Raw genomic sequence first — 23,116 nt, forward strand, 5'->3', positions numbered from 1 at the left:
AAGTTCGGTCATAACAAGCACTTATTACACATTGGGGGCACAATGGTAAGAGGAAAGATGTGGAAGATTCCATCCTTGCTCTCAAGTTACCCACAACCTAGTTGATATCTACAAGATGGCACCTCTTCCCCTGCTCACCATGTAAAGACTGAAGTTGTTTTGGATTCTGCTCTTTGCCCTTTTTGTGTTTTTTCCCACCTGCTCCTCCTGGGTCATCTCACATGAGTCAATAATTTCAACTACCCAGCACACCTCCTTCCAAAATCACTGCGCTTCATCTGAGCCCACTCTTGGACTCCAGACCTGTGTCTTCTAGCTGCTTCCATCTCTATTGCTCATAACTTGCATTAATTCATCATTAAATTTTGTTAACTTTGCCTTTAAATATCACCAAGAACATACTATTTTTTTACCACTTCCTTGTCCAAGCCGCCGTCATTTCTGGTCTGCCTCATTGTAATAACACTACCAAACCAGTATCGCCGTCTTATCGCTGGTGCCTGATCTTTACTGATTTCCCTTTCTTTGGGTAATAAAAACTTGAATTATCTTTGGTGAGTGTAACCGTCAAAGTTCCAGCAGAAGGTTAATCTGAGCTGAGTTTGGTAAAGGGTGTGTAGAAATGTGTGGGCAGGGTTAAGGGAAACAGGAAGAAATGATGGGATAAACCCCAAGGCTGCCAGCAGAAGGGAGCTATTAATACCACCACTCCTAGGAAAAGAGAAGGGAGACTCAACCAGAAGCAGGAGCGAGAGCTGTGTGAAGAGCGGCACACGACAGAAGACTCAGCGGAGGTATGTAGCCAGCCTGCAATGACACGAAGGGCAAGTCCTGTGGAATAATACTCTTATTTCATCTTCCCCAACTCTCTAAGTTCTTCCAATGTCTTTTATGGATAAATCCAATGATAAGCCAGAGTATAAGGGACCCATTGAAGCAGTGTATGCAGGTCACCCCAGAGACACAAATCAGGAAGAAAAAAAGTAGAGTAGATAAAGGGACCAAAAGAAAATTTTTGGTCACAGAGAAAGCCCCCTTTCCCCAGTTCTCAGAGATTTAAGAGCTGCTGATCACACCTTAAGGGCTTCCCAGTGGCTCAGTGGTAAAGAATCCACCTGCCAATGCAGGAGACGTGAGTTCCACCATGGGTCAGGGAGATTCCCTGGAGGAAGAAATAGCACTCCACTCCAGTATTCTTGCTTGGAGAATCCCATGGACAGAGGAGCCTGGTGGGCTACAGTTCATAGGGTCACAAAGAGTCAGACACATGACTGAGTGACCGAGCCTGCATGCATGCACACACGACCACACCTTAGCTCTAGAGGTTAGTACATGACCCAGGTCTGGGCCGTCAGAGTATTCGATCCCCTTTCTGAAGAGAGTGGCTTAATGATGCACAAGAAACCCACGTTAGATCAACAAAATGCAGTTCTGGGACTTTCATTGAAAGCATGGAGGAAAAAAAACCTCTCTGCCAGTAAGGATATGATTTGAAGTTGTTAGCAGTCATTCTGCCATCTCCTGAAGAAAGACAGTCTGGGAATGAAGTCAACATAAAGGAAAAGAGAGTTAAGAAATGGAGATCAAATTCTGATGTCATATTTTTAAGCCCCTAGATCCAGCCATGCCTGAAGCCCACATTTCTGAGTTACATGAGTTAATCAATTCCATTTATTGTTTAATCCAATTTGGGTGGCTTATTACATGCAAAAAAAGCCCTTTTGAATAATATTTAATACTTATCCCAAAGACCAATGCAAAGACATACCTTTATATCTCTAAATATGCCACTATTTCTAGGGAATGTCCTTTTCCATATTCTCCACCTAGAAAACTCCTCCTCAAATAACTTCTTAGTGCAAAGCCTTCCCTCAGTTTTCAGGTAGAATTGCTCTCTTCTTCCTCTGCATTGTCAGCACTTTGCAAATGTCTCTCGTAGTGTATATAAAACTGTGTTGCGGTTAGTTGTTTGCTTACCTGTCTCCCCTACCTGTGAACTCCTGAAGTGTAGATTTGTAAAAGCCTAGTACTCAGCACAAGGCCTAATATCTCAGGGAAACCCTGAGTCGAACAAGGCTAAATCAGTCTTTTTTAGCTTTGACTAGCTCCTTCTAGTCAAGGCTATGGTTTTTGCAGTAGTTATGTACGGACGTGAGAGTTGGACCATAAAGAAGGCTGAGTGCTGAAGAACTGATGCCTTCAAACTGTGGTGCTGGGGAAGACTTTTGAGAGCCCCTTGGACATCAAGGAGATCAAACCAGTCAATCCTAAAGGAAATCAACCCTGAATATTCATTGGAAGGACTGATGCTGAAGTTCCAATACTCTGGCCCCTGATGCAAAGAACTGACTCATTGGAAAAGACCCTGATGCTGGGAAAGATCGAAGGCAGGCAGAGAAGGGGACGACAGAGGAGGAGATGGTTGGATGGCATCACCGACTCGATGGACGTGAGTTTGAGCAAGCTCTGGGAGCTGGTGATGGACATGGAAGCTTGGCTTGCTGCAGTCTGTGGGGTCACAAAGAGTTGGACACGACTGGGTGACTGAACAACAACAAACCAGTCTTTTTACTTTAGGATCTCTCAGGGCCATTTCTGTGTAAGATGCATTAGTGGATCCTCAGGCAGCGGTACAGAATGCAGCAGTTTCCAAATTCATTTTAAACTAAAAACTCAATTTTTGCTGAAGTTGCTGTGTTTGAGAAATTTAGAGAAGAAAAACTGCAGTTCTTAGGGGGACTGTAACAGATGAAGTGGCTCTCAGTAGATGTTTTTTTTAAGTGTATGAAAGTGAGAACTTGGTAGGGGGTAGAAGGCAGCAGGGTTGGAAGCAGCAGAAACATCAGAAGCAATGAACAGGAAGCTAGAGGGGTGATCCCCTGGACATATCTCTGTGCTGGTGCCAGGTCAATTGTTAAGAGTGATTGGGACCATAATGCAACCGTGATTCCTTAGTTTAAATCTAACGGAGATTACATATATTCTACACATATTATTTGTTCATTTTTATTTTGTTTTCATTGGAATCTAGTTGCCTCACACTGCTGTGTCAGCCTCTGCTGTCGAGCAAAGTGAATCAGCCGTAACTATTCATATATCCCCTCTTTTTTGGATATCCTTCCCAATTTAGGTCACCACAGTGCAACTAGTAGAGTTCCCTGTGCCTCGCAGTAGGTTCTCATTCACTTCAGTTCAGTCGCTCAGTGGTGTCTGACTTGTTGAGACCCCATGGACTGCGGCACACCAGGCTTCCCTGTCCATCACCAACTCCCGGAGCTTGCTCAAACTCATGTCCACTGAGTCGGTGATGCCATCCACCCATCTCATCCTCTGTTCCCTTCTCCTCCTGCCTTCAGTCTTTCCCAGCATCAGGGTCTTTTCCAATGAGTCAGCTCTTTCCATATTGGAGCTTCAGCTTCACAGTCCTTCCAGTGAGGATTCAGGGTTGATGTCCTTTAGGATTAATTGGTTTGATTTCCTTGCAGTTCAAGGGCAAGAGTCCATATACATACATACGTACATACATACATACATATATATGTTAATACACGATATTTCTTTTTCTCTTTCTGACTTACTTCATTCTGTATGAGTCTTTAGGTTCATGTATTCTACACACCTTAAACCTTCTTCCTGTCCCCTGAACCCAGAGGCTAAGTGCCTAGCAGCAGGGTTTCCTTGATTTTGACCCTCAATTTGCTTCACTTTGCCTCAGAGGCGGCTATGTGTGAGAGATCAGAAACTGGTTTTCTTCTAATTTCACATCCTTCAGACAAATTCCCTTCCTGTTCTGTGCCACTGTTTACCTCTCTGTGAACTAACAGGAGACACAGGCTCCCTGCCAGGCTTGGCTCAGATGCCTGGGGGGAGGGGGGGCGGAATTTTTTTTAATAACCTGCCAAAGGAAGCCTCAGTCCTCGGCACTGTAACTTTGGACAACTTATTGAACAGCTTAGGCCTTTGGTCTTTCTATTTGTAAAATAAACGTAAGTATGCCCCCACTGTTTCCGGAGAATTCAGGGAGAATCAAGAAAGACTATGCCATGAAAAGTGTTTTGCAAACAAGAAATAAAATATCAGAAATATAAATATTATTAGTATTGTACATACTGGAGAGAAGGGAAGGGAGAGAAAGGCAGGTGAGAAGGCGCCAGAATTCCACCTTGGCTCAGAGCCCAGAATAAGGCACGGCACTCCGTTGCAACCTATAGCTCAGCCACCCACCTAACTAGCTGCCTCTCCACGGGCAATTAAGCCCCTGGAAGCCCATCTCGTCTATAAAAGGAGGATAACAATGTTCGGTTCGCTGCTTGTGAGGTTACATGAGGTAAAAACTGCAAAGCACGCGGTGCAGTGTACATAGTAACTGGCTCGCAGTAAATGTTCGTAATATTCCTACTAATTATTCTTGCCATCGACATAATGGGGCCAAACTGGATTTAAAAAAAGGGGAGATAAGCTATTTTTGGTCACGATGCAAGACGCAAAGTTCGCCTAAGGTCCAGCCGTCGGGGGAACCTTAACACCCCCGCCACCCAGCGTGACGGCCCGAGCACCCGAGCTCTCCGCGGAAGAGAACACCCGGCCAGGCAAGCCAAGTGCGCGCGCCCGTGCCCCGCCCACACGGCCGCACGCGAGGGGCGTGGCCGCTTCCTGTCGGCGTCGGGGCCCGGCGCGCCCCCGCTGGGCGGCCGACCTCAAGCGCCTGCGCCGCGCGCGCTCGCCGGAGGTGGGGCTGAGCCGCGCGGGGCCGGGCGCGCGCGCCCGACGCCGACCGCCCAGCTTGCCCGGTCGCGGCTCGCGCCCCGAGCCCAGGCAGTAGCTCGCGCCGGGGTCGAGGGCGTGGCGGCCCGGCAGCCGGCGCCGCAGACTCTGCCGCGGCCACCTCCCGCCGTGTCTCCCCGGAGGCCCAGACCCTTTGCGACTCCCGAGCTCCCGCGTAGCCCGTCTGGCAGCGCCGGCCTCTCCTTCCCTTACCTGCCTGCCTGCTGCGGCGACCACGCGCGCAGGTGAGTCTCCGCTTCGCCGGGTGGGGCCCGCGCCCGCGTCTCCGAGCAGGCTCTGCACCCGGCTCTGGAGAGGATTGGGGTGCACTGGGTGTGGAAAGTTTAAAAAAAAACCAAAGCAAAACAGTCCGCCTGTGCCCTGGAAGGGTGGGCGCTCCTGTGCGCCAGACCCCAGAGATGCTGCGCCTTTGCCTCCCGGGTCCAGCCCTTCTCGCGCCCAGGGTCTTCTCTGACAGCTCTGGGGTGGTGTATTTGCAGAACACAACTAAGAGAAGGGATCTGTCTCGCAACAGCTGTTTGACTTTTTGAAAAGCTGACAGATCCAGCCTGCTCCTGAACGCAGAAGGGGGGCAGTTGGTAAAACGGGGCGACCAGAAGGTGGAAGCCCATCTTTGTTGTTGTTGCTCCTTTCTCAGTGATGCGTCGGTAACCATCGCATTACCTGTTGGATAACTTCTTGAAACTTGTCTGTCTGCTTCCTTCTGCTGCCTGGGCCGATAGAGCAGTAGTGGTCTGTTTTCAGCTTGCTTCGTCTCAGCTTCCGTGCAAAATCTGATCATCTCCTTCAGGAGATTAGGAGTCTAGGGCACGGAGCAGTTCAGATCCGTGTTGCAGATACTAACAGAATTATTTAACGTGATGCTTTACTGCAGTGCTCAAAAGTATTAACTCCGTCTTACTGAAAGTTACCTGTTGTTGTTGTTTAGTCTCTAAATCGTGTCCCACTCTTTGTAACCCCATGGACTGTAGCCTGCCGGGCTCCTCTGTCCATGGGATTCTCCAGGCAAGAATACTGGAGTGGGTTGCCATTTCCTTCTCCAGGGGATCTTCCCAACCTTGGGATGGAACCCACGTCTCCTGCATTGGCAGGCGGATTCTTTACCGCTGAGCCACTGCGGAAGCCTGGAAGTCTCTGCATTTCATAGAGTCTCACATGTACAATTTGATAATGGATTGAGGGATTCCCTGGTAAAGAATCTGCGTGCCGGAGACTCCGGAAACGCAGGTTGGATCCCTGAGTCGGGAAGATCCTCTGGAGGAGGAAATGGCAACCCACGCCAGTATTCTTGCCTGGAAAGTCCCATGGTCAGAGGAGCCTGGCGGGTTACAGTCCATGGGCTCACAAAGAGTCAGAACCGATGGAGAACACACGCATGATCGTTGTGGCTGTGATTATACAGGATTTAAAATGATTAATTTTAAGAGTGTTTCATTAGTTGTGGTTCAAAATACTAAATTATAAAACACAAAATATTGAGACTCAGAATATAGATGTTTGTGTATCACGCGACGGTCGTGCTTTTTGATGGGGGTTTTGTACTGGTTTTCTAGAAATTGACTTTTGATGCAGGAAGACAGTGAAAGGCTTGAGAACTCAGCTCCCCTTCTTTAGCCACGCTGTCAGCTTTATGTTTTACTGGGTTAGCAAAACTTATTTCTTAGAGTGGGAAGAGATTTCAGTGCTTTTCGAGAAGGCAAGATTTTTTTTCCACTGTTGAATTATAACATTTGTAAAACTTTTAAACATGTGCATGTTAATGGTTACAAATGAGTACAGATTGTGTATGGTGCTGGAGGATACAGTGGTTGAAAGACTTCAGCAAAGCATCATGAAAAATAGTGTGATTTGGAAATCCATTAGACTGAAGTCTGTGAAATAATGGGAGCTCTAAAGTTCAGTGCCATTTATTATCTAGACCCAGAGAACCACAGGAGGTGGAGGTCAGACAGTGGATCTCCACTTTTCCCCTCAAATGTAGAGCTTATAGTGAGGGGAAATGAATTCTGTGCTGTGAAAGAAATAGCATCAGTCCTTATATCTCTACTTCAGTTCTTTAAAACCAGTTACTTTCATTTGTTCTGTCAGTTGGTTATTGTTATTTCTCTCTCCCGCTGAAAAGTACTTCACTGCATCTCAGTAATTATAACAGGACCATTTCTGAATTACATATGAAAAGAGGGCATAGGTCGTTGAAACATACAAAATTCAAAAATCTAATTTTCGCCTTTACTGTGGCACCATTTTTTTTTTCTTACCACAACTACTAGAAAGTAGTAAGATTTTCTGCCTGCAAGTAGTGAATGGGAAGGAAGTGGAAGATAACAGACTTACAAGATAGCTATTTGAAACCCTCACACTGACAATCCAGAAGGTTCTTTTTTTTGGGAAAAAAAAAAAAAAGGAATTTAGTCTAAACTTATAATATGGAAATTTTAAAAATGTACTTAGTAGTTCAACAACATCTCTGAGTATTTTGCTCATTTTATACTGAGAGGACAAATGTAACTCAAAAAGCCAGATGACTTTTCCCAGATTATTCAGTAGGGCACTTGTGGAGCTGGAAATGAGATATTTGTTTGCTTCCAGTATTGATTGATCCCATCAGAAAATAATAAATTGCATCTAGCTAAGGTATGTTAAATATTCACCAAGTTGAAAAGCATACTATTTTGAAAAATTATTATTATTTTTTAATCCTGGAAGAGGAATTTACCTTTTCCCGATCAGAATTTAAAATGCAAAGTCAGATTCATGTGCTTGACATTTTCCCTTGATGATTACTTTTGTCACAAGACTTGTATCTGAGCAGATGGTCATGCTACTTGGAGTTTTCCACTCATTTAATATTTCCATGAGGAAACAATTTGCTGGAAGCCAGCCACAGCTACAGTTGTGCTGCAGATGATGCTAGACCCTGATTACCACAGACTTTTGCTTATAAAAGCTGATGGATATTGGTCCAGCCCTTTCCGATCCTATTTCCCTGAGTTAGGAAATTGAGGGACACACTAGTCTTGTAGGAGTTGCAGCAGAGCAGAGTTAACAGACTCCAGTGTACTTCTGTAAAATTTTTTTTTAATAAAATCAAGCTATTTCTTAAGTACCAGCTGAAATAACTTATGATTTCTTTACAGATGTGCTAAGATTGTTTTTTCCACTGGTTGATTCTGATCATATCTCTGTTCACATCTAGCTGCATTTGTAATATCAGAAAATTATGAAATGGTTGACAGTGTTGATTTAAGCTATATCCAAAAAAAATCTCACAGGAGGCCTTTAGCAAGAGAACCATCAGGTGAAAGATAATGTCTCTAATACTGCATGTGCTGAATTACAACATAAAGTTCTTGTGAGGTCCTTGAAAAGTGCACTGTGGACTTTTTCAGCTAGCTCTCTGTTTTTAAATCTTTACATGATTTCACATTGGAACTATAGCACCATACCAGTGGTTGCCCTGGAGCTGGTTTTATTGATAGCTGCGACTGAACAGTTTTCTTGAAATGATTCAAAGTGTTAGTTTTGTTTTTGTAGCTTTATTTTTGTGTCCTTTTTGTTGCTTGGCATTAGATCATTTGGGTGTGTATTTTTCTCATTTTGTAATTTTAATATCACTTCCATCAAAGGTTCTGATATTATTGGGATCCTTTCCACCCAAAAATATGTTGGCATAGATCGTGCCTATGTAAAAATAATTAATTATTGAGTACCAACTATATGCAAAGCATCATTCTGAGCACCCAATATGTATTCTCTGATTTAGTACTTATAATATTCTTATTGGATAAGGATTATTATTACCCCCATTTTATAGTTGAAGAAACAGAAAAAGAGGCAAACTAATGTACCTAACATCGAATACTGGGGTGGGCCTCCCAGGTGGTGCAGCAGTATCCATCTGCCAATGCAGGATGTAAGAGACGTGAGTTCGATCTCTGGGTCAGGAGTACTGGGGGCAGGAGACAGAGTTTAAATCTAGAAAATTCTGATTATCGAGCCCAAATCTTCCTGAGATAAATATTTAAAGATTGTTCAGACTTATTTGTAGTTACTATGGGATTTCATTTATCCATCCTTTTAAACTGTATCAAATATACACTAATGTATAAATGAAGAAAATGTAGCAATACTATAAAGATTATTGAAATAATTTTTGATGAAAGGCAAATGATTTAACAATTATCTAAAAAAATTGAAGGGGAAATACCTATAAAATAACCTATGTAAGTTATAGGGGATAACTGGCAAAACTTGAAAATAGACTCTGATTTCAGTAACAGTGTTATATCATTGTTAAAGTACTTGGTTTTGATAATTGAACTGTGGATTATACAAGAAAATGATCTTGTTCTTATACAATGAAGTATTTGAGAGTGAAAGGAGCAATACTGTCTTAATCTCAATGGTTCCAGGGAAAAACGTGTATATAGAAAAATGAGGGAATGATTTTTAAAATGAGTCAAAATGTAAGTAATTGGTAACTCCGAGAAAAGGGTATACAGGAATTTCTCGTACTATTCTTATAGTTTTTCTGTTTGAAATTATATCAAAAGAAAAAGTTGCCCTGAAATGAAGGTAGAAAACAGGAAATGAAGGTGTAACATTCTAAGAATTTTTTCTTTTAAGTCAGGTGAAGGATTGTTTCTTGTGCCCTGATTTTTTTTTTTTTTCTTCTTTTTGGAGGTTGGAAGAAGGTACTTGAGACCAATAGAAAATCTTACCAAACATAGCTTGACTTTCTCAAATTTTAAAATCTAGCCATTCAGAGCTCCCTGACTCTCCAACCAAACCGTGTTTTCCTTGCCTCTTTTTAATGGGGCGGGGAATAAAGCTTTAGTGTCTCTAAGAGCTAAGAGATAAAAAGACCGCCCACTTTTAGTGATACTGGAAGTTTAATTGCCTAAAACCTTCAATACCATGCTAATATTGGCTAATTCTTACATTTGTATTTACTTTTGTCTGCGCTGGGCTCTCATCGCTGCGCACAGGCTTTCTCTGGTTGTGGGGTGTGGGTTGCTCATTGTTCTGTCTTCTTTAGCTGGGGAGCTCCGGCTCCACAGTGCAGCCTCAGCGGTTGTGGTGCCCAAGGTTGGTAGCCCTGCGGCATGTGGAGTCTTCATGGACTGGGGATCGAATCAGTGTCCCCTGCAATGGCAGGCGGATTCTTAACCACTGGACCACCAGGGAAGTCCTAGAATTGACTACTTTTAATGTCGGATCTCTGTAACCCTACTTTCGAGGCAGCATGGCCCAACCCACCTTTCTCACTGTGTTTCCTGCCGGACCATCAAACGTGGTCCACTCCAGCCACATCAGATCTTATATCTTGTGCCTGCTGACCTTTTTGTCTCCCCGCCTTTGTCCATGGACTGTTGGCTTCGCCTGGAATGCATCCCATTCTTTTCCTGCTGAAATTCTCTTCCGAGAAGCTGTTTTTCATCCTCGTGCAGAATGAAATTTTCCTTTGTGTGTGCTGCCGTATCACAGCGCTATCTGCTTTCATTCAGCAATCCTTACGAAGCATATACTGTGAGCCAGAAACTGGGCCAGGGACTGGGGTCCAAAGGCACTCATGCTCTGTTAGCTAAGAGTGATCTGTGAACAAACAATCATAAGTACTGTAACAGCGAAATGAGCAAAGTGCTGTGAAAGCTACAGACTACCCTCCACAACTTAGTCTTGAAGAAAAGGTTACAACGAAAGTCACAGTGAGATGCCACGTGCGCCCTATCAGGCCCCTTTCCTGATTGGAGATTTCCAGCACAATAATCTACTGCAAGAAGTTTTGAACAATTGTAGTGCCTGTGGGCTACCCAGTTAGGCATATTCAGTGGAAAGCTAAAAAGACGAGTCTGCAAGTCTAGATCTCAGGAGAGAGAGAGGCGGAGTCCGGGTATGTAACTCACACAGACCTGTGATTTTCCGTGTGCACAGGCAGGAAGGACTTGGGGGCAGATTAGAATCTCTCAGGGTCACGTTGTTTTTCAAACCACCATCCCCTCCAGAGCCCAAGATCCTGCTTCCCCCTTCACTTCAGTGACATCTTTCCTGGCTTAAGAATAATTGTCGGAAGCGAGAGACCGTCTTGATAGACACGTGTCACGCGGGTGAACCACAGGGAAGCAGGAAACCAGTTGAGAAACACTGGTGGCGGAGTAGTTAAATGCTGGGGCGTGGATGAAAGCTCAGGAAGAGTAAGATGACGAAGAGGATGGGGTTGAAACCTCAAGGAGACAGAGTTGTAAAGGGTGAGTGGAGAGAGCGGAGCCACTGTGAGGACAGATGCGGAGGAAGGAGAGCTGGGAGAGACGGGGCGGTGGGAGGCAGGGGCACAGAGACATCCCACGGGGCACGGGTGGGACCGGGGGCCGCCCGGAGGCAGGTGCCAACCCGAGGAGGCTGCTGCTGGCCATTCGGGGCCGGTTCAACCGGAAGGTGGCGGCCGAAGTCCAGCTGCCCGGAATTCAGGGGTGATGGGAGTCAAGGAGAGTCCTCTTTCCAGGACGCCCCTAGAAAAGGGGAAGCAGGGACAGAGGGAGGTGGATTGAGGGGCAGGCAGACTCCAAATAGAAGATTTTTCTTTTTTCAAGACGGGCGGGGTGGGGGCAGGGACTCAGGAAGAAGTGTGTTTGCTAAGAAAGAAGAAAGAATGGGTGGAGACAGATGCATTAAAACTATAGGAGGCAGGACTTCCCTGGCAGTCCAGTGGTTAGGACTGTGTGCTTCTAATGCACGAGGCACAGGTTTGATTCCTGGTCAGGGAACTAAGATCCTACATGCAGTGCAGGGCAGTCAAAGAGGAAAAAAAAAAGTCTGAGCTCTAAAACAGTGAGAGAATAAATCTGTGTTTAAAGGGAAAAAAAGTATAGGAGCCCATGGTTAAGAGCCTGCACTCCCAATGCAGGGGACCCGAGTTTGATCCCTGGTCAGGGAACGAGATACTGCATGCCACAACTAAGCGTTCACATGCTGTGAAAAGGAATGAATTTGAATCAGTTCTAGTGGAATGGATGAACCTAGAGCCTTCATACAGAAAGGAGTAAGTCAGAGAAAAATATCACATAATAACGCGTATATATGGAATCGAGAAAGATGGTACTGATGAACCTATTTGCAGGGCAGGAATAGAGACACAGACGTAGCGAACAGGCTTGTGGACAGGGTGGGGGCGCAGGGGGAAGGAGAAAGAGGGAGGAATTGAGAGTAGCGTCGGAACATATATATTACCATATGCAAAATAGACAGCTAGTGGGAAGTTGCTATATAACTCAGGGAGCTCAACTAGGTGCTCGGTGACAACCTAGAGGCGTGGGATCGGATACAGGGTGGGCCGGAGGTTCAAGAGGGAGGGGACCTATGTGTACCTACGGCTGATTCATGGTGTTGTATGGCAGAAACCAACACAACATTGTAAAGCAGTTATCTTCCAATTAAAAAAAAAAAAGAGTTCTCATGTTGCAGCTAAGACCCAGTGCAGCCAAATTAAAAACACACACACACACACACAGAAAACAAAAAAATGTGTTGGTGCCAAGATCCTTTTGAGGTGGGTGGTGGTGTTGAGGAGAAATTCTTGCTGGGTGGGAGCTCCTTGAGGGTAAGAACCATGCTTTATTCATCTCATATCTCCCTGTACCTGGCATGCAGTATATATTTGGAAAATGTTTATAAAAACAAGTGAAGATTTACTTTTTAGAATTAGCGTTTCCTGATTGATTTAGTGGAATAACGGGAAAATCACTATTTTCCCCATAATTAACATTTTATATTGTACTCTATGTAAGCAATCTATTTGCAACTTCATGTTCTTTAAAAGAGAAAAATCACAAATTAGATAATATTGAGGTAGTAATAATCATGCTTATTTAATTTTCCTGTGCCTGATAGGTATGACTTAAATTCCAGTATCTTGAAATGTGTTATGGTCAAGGCACCTGCCTGGTGGGTGTTGTGTTCAGTTCATCAGAAGAGCTAAAAATGGGTTAAAACAGTCTTATAAGGCAGTCACTGTTCATTATTTAACAGGGGGACACCATCCACTCCATGCTGGTAAAATGATATATTTTTAAGCATTCAGAGAAAGGACATTTTTTAAATGTCTTCTATGTCAGATTTTGTCTGTAGTAAATATTTCTGATATTAACAAAGACTGACTTTATATAGAGCTTTTGGTTCTGTGTAATTTAGTTCTTCGAGAGTATATTCAAAAGAACAGATTGGTTAAAAAAGGTAAAGTCAGCTCATTGCAGGCTATATTTCAGGGTGCAGATGGTGAGTGGATCCGTGTGGGTTTTCTTCTGCTCAGCCAAGTTTCAGTATTGTGGACTTAAATCCCAAACAAATATGTGAAGGAGGTTCTGGTTCACATTTTCCTTCCCCCTGCTTGTAAACTGGTGTATATGTTGATAGTATCTCATTTTGTATTATCCCCCCCCCACCACCTCATTTCACTAGAAAACTTCCAGCCTTTTTTTTTATAAGTCATTGCCTGTGAAATATCTTATGTAAAATATGCTAAGCAAATCAAATTAGTATATATAGAATTCATTGCTGAGGACCGTGATGAGTTGATTTCAATGTTGATTGATCTTTCCTGAATAAAATTGCCTCATTTGATGAATTGCTGTCTTGAGAACTGATTGGAACGTTATTGGACCTTCAATATCGTTGTTGTTTTCTCTTTTTTTAAACAGTTGATGCCTGGTAGACATCTTTGAACTTTAAAAACGGAGAAGACCTGCTTTTAGAGGAAAATGCTGAGGGACGCTATGAAGTCTTGGAATGATAGCCAGTCAGACCTTTGCAGCACTGACCATGAAGAGGAAGAAGAGATGGTTTTTGGTGAAAATGAAGATGACTTGGAAGAGATGATGGATTTAAGTGACCTGCCTACCTCACTTTTTGCTTGCAGTGTCCATGAAGCAGTGTTTGAGGTGCCGGAGCAGAAGGTAGGCATACACCCTACCTTTCTCTGTCTTAGGTAGTGTGTTGAATGTGTGTGGATTCGGGGAAACAGCTGATGGCTGCCTATTTGCAAAGTTTGTTATTGGTCCATGGCAGGTAGAGAAGTGTGCACCAAACTTTAGACATTGCTTTGGCATTTTGGGGCTCCCTGGTGGCTTAGAAGGTAAAGATCTGCCTGCAGTGAGGGAGACACAGGTTCAATCCCTGGGTTGGGATGATCCCCTAGAGGAGGGCATGGCAACCCACTCCTGTATTCTTGCCTGGAGAATTCCATGGACAGAGGAGCCTGGCCGGCTACAGCCCATAGGGTCTCAAAGATTCGGACACGACTGAGCAACTTTCACTTTCAGCCTTGCTGGCATTTTTATTATGTTTTGTGAGAATATCAGTCTGCAACAGACAGGAAATGCTTAAAATCCAGTCCTACCCCATGAATATTAGAAGCACTGGTTTATAGTGAATGCTGAATGAAGTCTTAATAAGTTCATCTATTGATTCACTCAGTCATTCATTTTTGTAGCTTGTGGTTAAAGAAAAGCTAAATGACTTTTAGCTTGGCTTCCTATTACTTGGTAGTAAATTCACAAAGGAAGGACTTACTTTAAGCCTTTTTCTGAGGCTAATAACATAATTAGGACTGTTTATGATTTCATTTGGGGCTTCCCAGGTGGCTCAGTGGGAAAGGATCCTCCCTCCAGTGCTGGAGATGCAGGAGACGTGGGTTCAGTTCATGGGTAGAGAAGATCCCCTGGAGGAGGAAATGGCAACCCACTCCAGTTTTCTGGCCTGGAAAATCTCATGGACAGAGGAGCCTGATGCGCTACAGTCCACAGGGTTGCAAAAGAATCAGACACGACTTAGCCACTGAGTATGAGCACAATGATTTCATTTTAACAGAGTTCTTAGTATTTCTTTTTTTACTTCCTGCAACCTGCCCAGGGCAAAATGATTGAGTTTATTTGTTTATTTTTTTAAAGATGGCTACTCTTTAGTTCATTCATTATTTGCCTATAAAAAAGAGAACATGTGTGTGCGTTTCATTCCATGGTGGCCTCACAAAAGCCTGTAGAGCTTAAGTTACACAAAAGTAAAATATTTCTGCCATTGGTATGAAATTTTGCGTGTTCTAAGACTTTGTTTCAAAATCCCACCATGCTTCTTTTAATTTGTTATCTATGTCTTCCAAGTATTTTTCTTTCTGGTGACTCTTGTGGAGCAGAACTTGATACAATGAATAGTTTGACTCAGTACATACTTGAATGCCTTGAGTGTATAAGGCACTGTACCAGTGGCTTCAGGGGATAGAGTAGGAACTTAAATAGTTCTGCCTTGAGAGCCCTGCAGTGGAGAGGATAAGTAATTTGATGTAAAATATAATACTCATGCCTTTAGAGATGCCTGAAAGTACTGAGTGTAGGGAAAATTAAATGTTTCCTTTGTAGTTTTCTTCTGTCAGTGTCTTCTTTTGCTTTAATTTCTACTGGTCTAACCTGTTTGTGCAGGTTGTCCACATGTGTGCAAAAGACAAAGCAAAATAAAAAACCCTTCTCTTGGATTATGGGCAGAATAATTCTGATTGCAATTAAATGCCTTATTTTCAAAAGAATTTTAGTTTTTTCCTGATTTGAAAAGGTTTTTGTTTCTGTGTAACTTTGTAATTGTTGGAATGAATGAGCTTCTACCCTCTTCTGAGTGGTCAACCAAGTGACACAGGGACCACTGTCATCTGAAGCTGAATCTTTATTTCAGTTGCTGGATTGTGGCTCTACATTTTCCCCAGTGTTTCCTGGAAATTGTGTGACGTGGCAGAGGAAAAGTAAAGAATATAGTAAACTGTAAGAAAAATAAGCCAAGGGAAAATTCATCTCATAACTGCTGTTTCTGCAACAGCCTGGTTGTTAGCTTTTTTCCATGTGCTCAGCTAATCAGCGGCTCAGGCCAGAGCACTGCAGGTTTAGTACCTAATTTTCCCGTAACAGATTGGAATTCATTCCAGTGTTATTGACTTGCTGTTTTTAATCCCAGTTTTCCCTTTCTTAAAATAAGGAAAAATTAAGCAGGCTTCTGATTTGAACATGAGAGATTTTCAAGATTTAATTTAGGTTTTTATGGTGGGGGAAATTGGAGTGCTTCTCCTTTCTGCTTTAGGTCTATGTGTCTGAGGGATCTTGGTAAATGTTGATGCAAAGCAGCACTCCAGCTGGGGCCTGACTTTATAGAGAAATGCATGTAACTTTTGGATTAGTCTGTTCTCAAAGCACTACCCTTTGTACATGAAACTGTTTCTCCTGACCTATTTACCATACGATTTTGGATTTGTTTTTCTAATGACAAAGGTTGGGATATATTAGGACATCTCTACTTGCTCTCCTGGTCCTGCTTCTTCATCAGTGATACCTAGCATCTAATATAGTTGCCTAGTACAGAGCAACACCTGTTAGGCTGAATGAATGGACTCTGTAAGATATCTGTTGAGGATTAGTGATACAGAGTTGTGATGGAGAGACAGACGTACTGAGCTGAGTGAGGTTCAGTTGAACGTAGGAGATTTAACCTGAAATTGTGATTTCAGATACACTGGCCCAAATTTCTCTGTGGTCCGTGTAATCATATGCATGATACAAACCTTCCTGTTGAGCATCTGGTTTCTATATCCTCCATTTAAAGATGAATAGAACATATTACTTAAGAAAAATAAATGATATTTGGAAGTTAACTGAAATCCTCTGATTCTCCTAATCAGTTGTTGAATGTTCTAATACAACGTTCAGTCCAGAAGTAAGTCTTTTGAGGAAACTGATTTGTTTTAAATCTGGAAATTGAAAATGGAGATTCAAAGGAAGAATGTTTCTATTTAGTGAACTGTATTTTTAACAGTGCCTGGAAGGTAACAGTTTCAGTAAATAGTTAATTGAATCTGTAGTACCATTCTGGCCAAGAATTAGTAAAAATTTAGTTAACTTCAAGGCTAGATTAAATACTAGAGAATCATAGAAGTTTAGAGCTAGAAGAAATCCTATTCAAGTCTTCTATACAGTAGTTCCAGAGTAACAGAGTAATTGAGCTTGCTTTTAGAACCCATTTTTCACTTATTCACTGAAAACTACAAAATATTGCTGAAAGAAATTAAAAACAATACAAATAAATGAAAAGATATTCATATCCGTGGACTGAAATACTTAATATTTTTAAGGTGTCAATACTCCCTAAAGCAATCTACAGATTTGGCACAGTCACTATCAAGATCCCAAAGATATTTCCTGCAGAAATAGGAAAACTCTTCCTAAAATGTATAGACTCTCAGGAGACCCGCAAATAACCAAAACAGTTTTGAAAAAGAACAAAGTTGGAGGACTCAAACACTTTCTGATTTCAAAACTTAATACAAAGCTATAGTAATCAAAGCAATGTGGTACCTAATGTCAATTGTATCTCAGTTAAAAAAAGAACAATATGGTATTGGCATAAAGATAAACAGGGGCTCTGCCTCAACCTAGAGGGGTGGGATGGGGAGGGAAATGGGAGGGAAGTTCGAGAGGGAGGGGACGTATGTACACCTATGGCTGATTCATGTTGATGTTTGACAGAAAACCATAAAATTCTGTAAAGCAATTATCCTTCAATTAAAAAATTAATTAATTAAAAAAAAGAAAGCCCCCCCCAAAAGGTAGACACATTGACCAGTTAAATAGAACAGAGAGTCCAGAAATGAATCCTTGCATATATGGTCAAATGATTTTCAACAAGGATGCCAAGACCATTCAACGGGGAAAGGACAGTCTTTTCAACTAATAATGCTGGGAAAACTGGAAATTCACATGTCACAGTATGAAGCTGGACCCTTACCTTACACAGTATACAAAAGTTAATTAAAAATGGATTCAAGACCTAAAGGTTAGAGCTAAAGTTATAAACTTAGAAGAAAACATAGAGGGAAAGCTTCCTGACATTGGATTTGGCATTAATTTCTCCAGTAGGACACCAAAAGCACAGGCAGCAATAGAAAAAACAGACGCAAAAAAAAAAAAAAGAAAGAGAAAACAGACACATTAGGACTTCATCAAAATTAAAACAGTGTGCATCAATTGACACTAGTCATAGAGTGAAAAGGCAACCTACACAATGGGAGAAAATGTTTTCAAATCATATATCTGATAAGGGATTAATACCCAGAATATATAAAGAACTCTTAAAATTCAACAACAAAAACCAAATTGGGTATATACAACCAATTATTGGGCAAAGGATTTGAATAGACATTTCTCCAAAGAAGATGTATAAATGGCCAATAACCACAGGAAAGATGCTCAACGTCACAAATAATTAGGGAAATGCAAATCAACTTCACAATGAGATACTTCACACCCAATAAAATGGCTTATCATAAAAACAGAAAACAGGCATTGACAAGGATATAGATAAACTGGAACCTTTGTGCATTGTTGGTGGAAATATAACATGCTGTGACTGCTGTGGAAAATGGTATGGCAGTTCTTTAAAGAATTAAGCATAGAATTATCACACAATCCCATGATTTTGCTCCTGGGTTTGTACACAAAAGAAAGTAGAGATTTGACTATATATGTGTTCAGCAGTGTTCACAGCAGCATTATTCATAATAGGCAAAAAATGGAAACAACTCAAATGTCCATCAGTGAATAAATTAATAAGCAAAATGCAGTGTATTCAGACAGTGGAATATTATCCAGCCTTTAAAAACTAATGAAATTCTGATCCCATGGATAAATCTTGAAAAATGCTCAGTGAAATAAACCAGGCACAAGAGGATAAATAATGTATGATTCCACTTACACGAGACAGAAGGTAGAATGGTAGCGGCCATGGGCTATGAGAAGTAGGGAGTTAGTAGTTACAGTTTATGAGTACAGAGTTTCAGTTTGGGATGATGAAACGTTCTAGTGGATAGTGCTTATGTACAACAGTGTGAATATACTTAATGCCTCTGAATTGTACACTTAAGAATGGTTAAAATGGTAAATTTTATGTTTATCACAATCAAAAAATGCAACCCCCCATTTTTCTTGAGTTGATTATTCTTTGTAGTATGCTTTTGTACATATGTATAGAATATGTACACATGCGTGTACTGTGTATGTGTACATATGTATGTAAGGTGTTGGAGAAGACTCCTGAGAGTCACTTGGACTGAAGGAGATCTGACCTGTCAATCCTAGAGGAAATCAGTCCTGGATATTCATTGGAAGGACTGATGCTGAAGCTGAAGCTCCAATACTCTGGCCGCCTGATGTGAAGAACTGACTCGTTGGAAAAGACCCTGATGCTAGGAAAGATTGAAGGTGGGAGGAGAAGGGACGACAGAGGATGAGATGGTTGGATGGCATCACCGACTCGATGGACATGAGTCTGAGTAAGTTCTGGGAGTTAGTGATGGACAGGGAGGCCTGGCATGCTGCAGTCCATGGGGTCGCAAAGAGTCAGACATGACTGAGCAACTGAACAGAACTGATGTGTATATGGGCACCTCTCATGCCCCGCTTTGCATCCTGTTTGCCCACGCGTGCACTCCACCTGTAACCTGGCGGCAGCCATCCCGCACGGCGCAGGGGCATCTTGCCTTTGTCTCAGTGTTTCTCTGCTGCCTGTGCACAATTGCTTGGCCGTGCAGACAGGGCCATCCTTGGCTAGTGGGGGGCTGAAGCCAGTGAGTAAGTCCCTCCTCTGACTCTCCAGCCTCCAATTCCTTGGCTCCTTCCAGAGCTCCTAGCAGGATCAAGCCCCCGTTACTCACAAAGGTGACCAGCTTGGTAACACAACCTGGACAGGGGACAGACTTTTCCTGTCTTCCTTCTTCCAACCTTATCCCATGGGGTCACTTCCCAAAACAAGCTTCCTGTGTGTGCCCTTGCCTTGGATTCCACTTTCCCTGGGAGCCCAGGGAAGACACAGGCTAATGACTTCCAAGTTTGGTGATTCTTCCTGTGCGGAGGCACTATCTCAAGCTCTCAAAAAGGGGCAGTTTCTAGGTTGTGCGAAAAGGTAAAGACTAATGTAAAGAAAAACCATGGGCCCACTGTATTTAGCAAATAAAATTTTACTAATACAGTTGAGCCTCTTGTCTCATCGCCCAGAGATAACCATTATCCTGAACTCTATACTCTTTGCGACCCCATGGACTGCAGCATGCCAGGCCTCCCTGTCCATCACCAACTCCCGGAGCTTACTTAAACTCATGTCCATCACGTTGGTGATGCCATCCAACCATCTCATCCTCTATCGTCCCCTTCTCCTCCCACCTTCAGTCTTTGCCAGCATCAGGGCCTTTTCCAGTGAGTCAGCTCTTCTCATCGGGTGGCCAAAGTATTGGAGTTTCAGCTTCAGCATCAGTCCTTCCAGTGAATATGAAATTGGTGTATTTTTAGACCAAAATGGTCTACTTTCCCCCTCTCTCTGAAAGTAGTTTTCCTATGAAACCTTCTGTAAGCTGAAATGGTATAAAGCTGAAAAGCAGTTCCTTGGGGCAATCTTGCTAACAGATGCACAAAATAAATTAAGGTAAGGCACAGATGCTCACAGACCCAGTTCCAGGCTAATGTGCTTGATGCAGAGAAGCTGAGGGTAGTTTCCTAGGAAGGAGCTTGGTGGAGCCACTGTCACCACTCGGGGCACGCTGCCTCCATGACAGCTGCTGCAAAACAGATGTTGAATGCGATTTTCACCTTTTTTTCATAAAAGGAAGAATCCTCGAACTTTTTTCTGTTATAGAAAGTAGGTACTAGTGCAGGTCTTTTGTAAAAGCAAAGTGGCATAAAACAAATTTTTAAAAACTGGCAGATGCCTGTATTGGCATTTCTTCTAGTTCACACTTAATACTCTATGTATGTGTATATACAAATTTCAAATTTTGCTCTATTTTCAGTTGACATGATTGTCTATTTAGAAAGGAATCCACTTAAAAACTCTACTAATAAGTGAGTTTGGCCTTTTATACAGGCATCCTGCAGTCCATGGGGTCGCACAGAGTCGGACATGACTGGGTGACTGAACCACAACAATAAGTGAGTTTAAGAAGTTTGTAGGATATAGGGCCAATATATAAAATCAACCACATGTCCATTTACCAGCAGTCAACATTGGGAAGTTGAAATTTAAAAACATAACAATAGCACCATGAAATGCTTAAATCCAACGGAGTATATGCAGGATCCATATGCTGAAAGCTATAACACCAGTGAAATACATAAGATTTTATATTTTTAAATTTTATATAAAAGGCATAGTTAGATCTGTTTTTTTCTCAATGTTGTATCTGTAAGATTAATCCATATTGAAATATATATTGTTTCCCTTGCTATATATACTGTCCTAGTTTACAAATATACCATTATTTATTTACTCATTCTTGTGTTAATTTTATATAAAAGGCATAATTAGATTAATTTTTTTCTCAATGTTGTATCTATAAGATTAATCCATATTGAAATATATATTCCATTTCCCTTGCTATATATACTGTCCTAGTTTACAAACATACCGTTATTTATTTACTCATTCTTATGTTGGACATTTAGGTTATTTTTGAGATGTTGCTATTGCAACAGTGATGTTGTGAATGTTCTGTATGTGTCCTGTGTATGTCACAGTGGAAGTGGGGGAGTCTCCTCAGGGTATGTAAACAGGAATGATGTTGCTGGCTCATCAGGTTGTACTTTTTCACAATCATAGCAGAGACTGTCAAATAGTCTGTGAAGCTACAACAGTTTGCATTCCTACCAGCCATGCAAAAGAGTTCCCATTGCTCTGTAGCATCACCAGTACTTTATTTTTTCAGAATTAAGCATTTTTGCCAGTCTGGTAGTTAACATTTTTATTCCTTTTAACATGCTTTTGCATAAACTGTAGATAAAAGCTTCTCAAATGTATTGCTTTGTGAAGGACCAGGTTTTCCCCCAGACTATCACAGATTTATAAAATGCAGTAAGAATATTATAGCAGTGCAAACTTTCTATAGTGTTCCTAGACACTTCCTCTCAATTTCTGTACCAAACATTGTTGTGGACCAGAAGCAAAGCTCCTGGACTAGTGCTGGGTCCTCTGCTGCCCCATATTAGATAGAACATTTAGGAATTTTCAAATGTAAGATTTTGAAATGAAGAAGCTATCTTCATTTATCTTCTATTATATTTGTAGCTTCCCTTGTGAATACTTTGTCTCAAAAACAAGAGTTAAAAAGTATCTTAGATCATTTAGTTTGGAATTTAGTTATCCTAACTATCAAGCATATTAAGAGATCACTGAAGAGTCAGGTTAGCTGTCACGTTCTTAGAGACCATTGGTTTACAGACTGTACGGCTGACCTTAAATTGTGTATTCAGTAAGTGTTTATTGAGCGTTGTACCAGTCATGGTTAAAGGTTCTAGGGAGACAGTGGTGGACACAATGAAGCTCCAGCTCCAATGGAACATTAGAAGAGGAAAATATTTAACATACAAATAAGTGAATCAGAAGTTCAGATAATACAAGTACTGTGAAGAAAAATAGGCTTTCTTTTTTTTTAAATTTTTTTTTCATTTATTTTTATTAGTTGGAGGTTAATTACTTTACAATATTGTAGTGGGTTTTGTCTCACATTGACATGAATCAGCCATGGAGTTACATGTATTCCCCATCCCGATCGCCCCTCCCACCTCCCTCTCCACCCCATCCCTTTGGGTCTTCCCAGTGCACCAGGCCCGAGCACTTGTCTCATGCATCCAACCTGGGCTGGTGATCTGTTTCACCATAGATAATATACATGTTTCAATGCTGTTCTCTTGAAACATCCCACCCTTGCCTTCTCCCACAGAGTCCAAAAGTCTGTTCTGTACATCTCTTTTTCTGTTTTGCATACAGGGTTATCATTACCATCTTTCTAAATTCCATATATATGTGTTAGTATGCTGTAATGTTCTTTATCTTTCTGGCTTACTTCACTCTGCATAATGGGCTCCAGTTTCATCCATTTCATTAGAACTGATTCAAATGAATTCTTTTTAATGGCTGAGTAATATTCCATGGTGTATATGTACCACAGCTTCCTTATCCATTCGTCTGCTGATGGGCATCTAGGTTGCTTCCATGTCCTGGCTATTATAAACAGTGCTGCGATGAACATTGGGGTGCACCTGTCTCTTTCAGATCTGGTTTCCTCGGTGTGTATGCCCAGAAGTGGGATTGCTGGGTCATATGGCAGTTCTATTTCCAGTTTTTAAAGAAATCTCCACACTGTTCTCCATAGTGGCTGTACTAGTTTGCATTCCCACCAACAGTGTAAGAGGGTTCCCTTTTCTCCACACCCTCTCCAGCATTTATTGCTTGTAGACTTTGGGATAGCAGCCATCCTGACTGG

The 23,116-nt window shown here is 42.1% G+C and overlaps 1 protein-coding gene across 3 annotated transcripts in view; it reads left to right on the plus strand.

Moving 5' to 3' along the window:
• Positions 1-647: 647 nt before the first annotated feature.
• Positions 648-23,116, plus strand: part of RCAN3 (RCAN family member 3) — a 42,963-nt gene continuing 20,494 nt past the window's right edge. The window contains exons 1-2 of one of the 3 annotated variants that reach the window (XM_043909253.1): positions 648-794; positions 13,479-13,733. In XM_043909253.1, coding sequence (XP_043765188.1) covers positions 13,539-13,733 — 195 coding nt within the window. In that variant the 5' untranslated portion in view covers positions 648-794; positions 13,479-13,538. Of the gene's footprint in view, positions 795-4,723; positions 5,010-10,910; positions 11,034-13,478; positions 13,734-23,116 lie in introns of those variants that run through there. The other 2 variants (XM_043909252.1, XM_043909254.1) reach the window with 2 other exon arrangements.

This window comes from Cervus elaphus, chromosome 8 (assembly GCF_910594005.1).
Source record: "Cervus elaphus chromosome 8, mCerEla1.1, whole genome shotgun sequence".
NCBI classification, from domain to species: domain Eukaryota; kingdom Metazoa; phylum Chordata; class Mammalia; order Artiodactyla; family Cervidae; genus Cervus; species Cervus elaphus.